This window comes from Colobus angolensis, unplaced genomic scaffold (genome assembly GCF_000951035.1).
Source record: "Colobus angolensis palliatus isolate OR3802 unplaced genomic scaffold, Cang.pa_1.0 Scaffold179, whole genome shotgun sequence".
Lineage (NCBI taxonomy): Eukaryota > Metazoa > Chordata > Mammalia > Primates > Cercopithecidae > Colobus > Colobus angolensis.
Genome location: NW_012114921.1, coordinates 56,293 through 62,437, shown reverse-complemented (window position 1 = coordinate 62,437; position 6,145 = coordinate 56,293). Strand labels below are relative to the sequence as shown.

The following is a 6,145-nucleotide window of genomic DNA, read 5'->3' as shown; positions in this document are numbered from 1 at the left end:
ACCTCCCTGTTCCCACTCCCAAGCTGTGACAAGCAAAACTTATTCAGAGGTTGCCAAATGACCCTTGAGGAAGAAAATCACCCCAGATAGAGAACCACTGCCATAAAAGATGGAGATGTCATGGTTCTGATAGTTGGAGAATAGTTCAGAATATCTCTCAATATACTTCCTTCTCTTACTATTCTCTTGCATAGGTGCTACAAATGACCAATCACAAAATTTGTGGCTGGTACTTATTTCAGTTTTTCTAATTTTCTGTTACATAGTAGATTGCACATGGTCCTGTAATCCACCATTAGTCCTAAAACACTGCTAGTCTTTTTTTTTTTTTTTTTTTTTGAGATGGAGTCTTGCTCTGTTGTTCAGGCTGGAGTGCAGTGGCATGGTCTCGGCTCACTGCAACCTCCGCCTCCTGGGTTCAAGTGATTTTCCTGCCTCAGCCTCGTGAGTAGCTGGGATTACAGGCATGCACCACTACACCGGCTACTTTTGTTTATTATTTGTAGAGACGGGATTTCACCACGTTGGCCAGGCTGGTCTCCAACTCCTGACCTCAGGTGATCCACCCACCTCGGCCTCCCCAAGTGGTGGGATTACAGGCCTAAGCCACCGTGCCTGGCCAATACTGCTAGTCTTTTAAAACCTTCTTGTTCATAGCATTAATAGTCATAACAACCTGATACATGCTCCAGTAGCAGGGAAAGAATCCTCCATTTAGGTATTTCATTGCATGCTCATTTTAGTATTCTGTTACTGATATTTATCCTTCTTTGTATATACCAACCTTCCTCCACCCCCTCTCCAAACCATACAGACACTAGTCTAGAGGAAGAATATGCTCAAGAAGACCAGCACCCGGTGGACACATGAGCTGTTACATCTCTAACTAGGTTCCTACTCAACTCTGTTTTGCAGTGAGAGCTTACAAGAAAATTGTAGAATTGAGATACCTCCTGGAAATTGCCGAGAGCAACTACAAACACTTGGGAGGCATAACAGAAGAAGATTTAAAGCAGAAGAAAGAACAGCTCGAGTCAGAAAAGTAATGTCCTCATAACTTTAATGATTTGTTTTTAAATACCTCTGTAAATGCCATGTGAGGGTTTGTTCATCAGCAACTTTTTCTTTCATCTTGCCAAAGGGTGTTAGGTTCCATCCTGCTTTTTTCCTAAGCCCCCAGATGGCAAAGGAGTTAAGATTTTTAAATAATTGTGATAAAATACACATAAAATTTACCGTCTTAACCATTTTTAAGTATACCGTTCAGTAGTGTTAAGTACGTTCCCATTGTTGTGCAACCAATCTCCAGAACTCTCTTCATCTTGCAAAACTGACATTCTAATGTAGTCTCTGAACATTTCCATCAGGTTACACTGCCCATTCATAAATCTGAGACTAGGTCTTATGTTCACTGATTATAGTACCCATCAGAGAATGCTCTCGCATCTAGAGGCAGTGAGCAAGTGCATGGTTGTCTCTACCTTTCACTGCCTGCACGCTAAATTGGCTCTCTGGATGATGGGTACCTCTCTAATTGCAGTTGGCTCTCTGTATCTGTGGGCTCCACATCGTGGATGCAACCAAACTTGGAGAGACAATAATCAGGAAAAAAAAAAAAGGATGGTTGTGTCTTTGCTGAACATTTATAGACTTTTTTTTCCTTGTTATTATTCCCTAAATAATGTGCTACAACAACTTATACTACTACAATAAGTAATCTAGAGATGATTCAAAGTATACAGGAGAATGCATATAGATTATATGCAGATACATATGTACTGTACCATTTTGATGTAAGGGACTTAGCATCTGTGGGTTTTGGTGTCTGGGGCTTCCTGGAACCAATTCCTCTTTGATATTGAGGGACTACTGTAGTTAATAGCTGCTGGGATAGAGGATGCCATGAGCTTCTTTCATCCTACTGTCTCTCTGCTTGTCTATCTGCTTTGCAGAATGGACAGGGAACAGAAAGAGATAGGAAACTTTGGATTTAATCAAACATGGGTCCGGAAAGAGAACCACACATGGATTCCCTTCTTTGTTCTGTGCTTTTCCTGCCCTTTCCTTTGGTTGCGTCTTGTTCCGTCACACTCTTAGAACTGCCTGTTTCCCTTTTTCCACCCACTTCTGAATCTAGCTCTGAAAGAGGTCTGCTAACTGTATTCAGAGTAACATCTAAATCTTTGATAAGGATTAATGTGGTTAAGCTGACATTTGGCTCTAGTTTAAAAGAAAGAAAATAAAAAATAATATAAGGATTAATGTGTCATTCTTCCATGGATGGGTACTTGGGAATTTAAACAGAAGGTAAAACATTAGGCCAAAATACTCTTTTTTTCTGTTTTTTTTTTTCCCTGCTACCCTATTAACTGAAACTATCTCTTGATGTGATTTTGATTTTAGACACTAGGAAGCTGTGGCAGACTGATTTTTTTTTTGTTTTAAATCAGGGGCTTTCTTGGTATCTCACAAATCATATCATATAGGTGGCTGTCCACTGCCTCTATATTGTTTGAAGTGTTTTGAGATGTAGAATTTTTTTTAGTGTTAGCCTTGGTCTAAGAGCCTAGCTGAAAGTTCTTAGATTCCTTGTAGTCTAGAAAAGTACTTCATGGTGGAAAAATTATTTCCTACTAATGAGCTTTAAATTTTGGTTTCCTTTACTTCTCTCCTAAAGCAGATTACTATACTACCACTACAGCTATTTGTATTACTTCTAAGCACTACTATATGCTATGCACCAGAGAAGCCCCTTACATACTTTATCTCAGGCAATCCTCACAACTCCATGAGCTATACGGATTAGGACACCAAGACTTGATATAGAGGTTAAGTAACTTGGGTAAAGTCACAGAGGGGGTAGAGCCAGGATTTGAGCCTAAGTCTATGATTCTAACCCTATTTAAGATCATTATAATTTTAATAGTCTTTAATGGAACTTTTAGTCGAATAGTTATGGATTAGTCTCTCAGTGTGAAATATTATTAATGTAAGTGATTTTTGAACAGAGTTTTTTTAAAAAATTGCTTTATGTTTGTGCCAGAATGCATTTTCATATCAGCTAAGATGGCAGTGTTTCTTCTAAATTCCACCCTGAGTTTTAATTCTTCTCTAGCATTTGTTCTCCACTTTGTGTTAAGTGCATTGTTTTTTGTTTTGTTTGTTTTTGTTTTTGTTTTTCTTTTTTTTGAGACTGAGTCTCGCTCTGTCTCCCAGGCTGGAGTACAATGGTGATCTCAGCTCACTCCAATCTCCACCTCCTGGGTTCAAGCAGTTCTCCCGCTTCAGCCTCCCAAGTAGCTGGGATTACAGGCACCTGCCATCATGCCCAACTAATTTCTGTATTTTTGTAGGGAAGGGGTTTCCCCATGTTGGCCAGGCTGGTTTTGAACTCTTGACCTTAGGTGATCTGCCCACCTCAGCCTCCCAAAGTGCTGGGATTACAGGCGTGAGCCACCACACTGACTTTTTTTTTTTTTTTTTTCATTTTTAGTAGGGATACAGTTTCATCATGTTGGCCAGGCTGGTCTCAAATTTCTGGCCTCAAGTGATTCACCTGCCTTGGCCTCCCAAAGTGTTAGGATTACCGGCATGAGCCACCACACCTCGCTGTGTTAAGTGCATCTTAAGACATTTATTCTTTGGGTACAAACTCCTGATCTTAGATATAGTTGTAAAGAAAAACCGGACAAGTATTGGCTTGAGGGATATCTTTTGATTTTTGTTGTTGTCCATCAGTTAGACCAATCTCTCAATACAATAAAACATATTTGTGTTACTCTGTCCTGGGGATGATATTCCCTTCTTATTTGCGGAACTTCTAGGCTTCCACAATTAATATTCTTCCTCTCTATCCCCAATCTTAACCTTACTCACTTCTGTACCAGAGCTACTACTGTATATTCTTAGATTGCCCTTCCGGGACCCAACCTAACATGCCTTGGGAATTCTGTTTCCCCTCACCATCCAGCCATAAGGTAGAAAAATCCTGGTTCAAATTACGTCTCCTCTTGTCTGGATTATTGCGACATCCTCCTAATAGGTCTCCTACTTCCTGTCCCTGCCTTCATATCCCCCAGTCCTCTACCCTGTAGTCTATTCTCAACAGAGTATCCAGAGTAATCATATTAAAACAGGGTAATCATATAATATCCATTGTAATCATATTAAAACAGTATCCAGGGCAATCATTACAGGTCAAATTGTGCCATTTTTCTGCTCGGACCCTCCAGTGGCTTCCCATTTCCTTCAGCGTAAAAGCCAAAGTCTTTACTATGATTTAAAAGGTCCTACTTACTCTGGTTCTCTTTAACGTCTCTGACTCACACTACTGTCCCTCTCCTTTTTCTTTTTTTAGAAAGGGTCTCACTCTGTCACCCAGGCTGGAGTGCAGTGGTATGATCACAGCTCACTGCAGCCTTGACCTCTTGGGCTCAAGGGATCCCCCCACCTCAGTTTCCCAAGTAGCTAGGACTACAGGTATGCATCACCATGCAGATAATTAAAAAAAAATGTTTTTGGGGGTAGAGATGGGGGTCTCACTATGTTGCCCAGGCTGGTCTTGAACTCCTGGGCTCAAGCAATTCTTCTGCCTTGGCCTCCCAAAGTGCTAGGATTACAGGCGTGAACCACTGTGCCTGGCCTCTCTTTTTTTTTTTGAGACAGAGTCTTGCTCTGTCATCCATGCTGGAGGGTAGCAGCATGATCTCAGCTCACTGCATCCATGCCTCCTAAGTTTGAGTGATTCTCATGCATCAGCTTCCCAAGTAGCTGGGATTTCAGGTGTGTGCCACCACATCTGACTTTTTTTTTTTTTGTATTTTTAGTAGATATAGGGTTACACCGTGTTGGCCAGGCTGGCCTCAAATGATCCACCTGCCTCAGCCTCCCAAAGTGCTGGGATTACAGGCATGAGCCACCATGCCTGGCCTCCCTTTTATTCTTTAAACGATTCTATCGCATTGGCCTCTGTTTTTCTTGTACTTCTTCAGGCATACTTCTACTTTAGGGCCTTTGCACTTGTTCCTTTTGTCTGGAATGCTTTTCCTCTAATGTCTACAGGGTTATCTCTCTTATTTTCTTCAGGGCTTGGCTTAGAAGCCCCCTTATCAGTAAAGCCTTCCTTAGCCACTGTATGAAATGTTAAACTCCTCTTCCACAACATTTTATACTACTCTTTCCTGCTTTATTTTTGTTTTCTCCTTTAGCACTTATTACCTTCCAACATACCATATATTTTACTTATTTATTTTCCTTATTGTCTGCATATCTCTACTATGCAGTAGTAAGATCCAGGAAGGCAGATTTTGGGCCTTTTGTTCACCACTGTATCCCCAGTACCTAAGTCAGTGCTCGTTTGTAGTAGAACCTTAATACATATTTGTTGAATAAATGATTTCTTTGTTTTATTTGCCTTAAATACAATGCATGAATGCTTTTCACTATTAAAAATAGTTAGTTGACATTGGTGATTGATTTTTTAAAAATTTGTTTTTGATAGGACCATCAAAGAACTGCAGGGCCAGCTGGAGTATGAACGACTACGTAGAGAAAAATTAGAATGTCAGCTTGATGAATACCGAGCAGAGGTTGATCAACTCAGAGAAACACTGGAAAAAATTCAAGTCCCCAACTTTGTGGCTATGGTTGGTGTCCTTTTTAATACATTTATTTTTCTCAACAAATATATACAAGAGTGGCTAAGAATACAAGCTTTGGGCTGGGGCTCTTTGGACTTGAATCCTGGCTATAGTCTTTTTTGATTTGGGCTACTCATTTAACCTTTTTGTGCCTCAGCTATAAACTGGCGATGATAACTTATACTTTCTAGAGCTGATGACAGGATTAAAGGAATATATGTACACACACACTATATGTAACTATGTAACTTTCTATATACACACACACATCTGTCTGTCTATCTATCTATCGATCTATCTATCTATCTATCTATCTTCAAACAGCAGCCTGGTTCCTAAGTATTGTTAATATTGTACCATAGAAGGAGAAAATATTCTCATAAGCAGAGTAATCAATAAGAATTCTAAGAAAACTGAAAGAAAGAGTATCAGCGATTGAGGATCAAATGAATGAAATGAAGCGAGAAGAGAAACCAAAAGAAAAAAGAAGAAAAAGAAATGAACAA

The 6,145-nt window shown here is 39.9% G+C and overlaps 1 protein-coding gene across 1 annotated transcript in view; it reads left to right on the top strand.

The window, feature by feature from the left end:
* Positions 1-6,145, top strand: part of ANKRD42 (ankyrin repeat domain 42) — a 78,781-nt gene that overhangs the window by 50,978 nt on the left and 21,658 nt on the right. The window contains exons 10-11 of the mRNA XM_011938888.1: positions 916-1,042; positions 5,501-5,645. Coding sequence (XP_011794278.1) covers positions 916-1,042; positions 5,501-5,645 — 272 coding nt within the window. The remainder of the gene's footprint in view (positions 1-915; positions 1,043-5,500; positions 5,646-6,145) is intronic.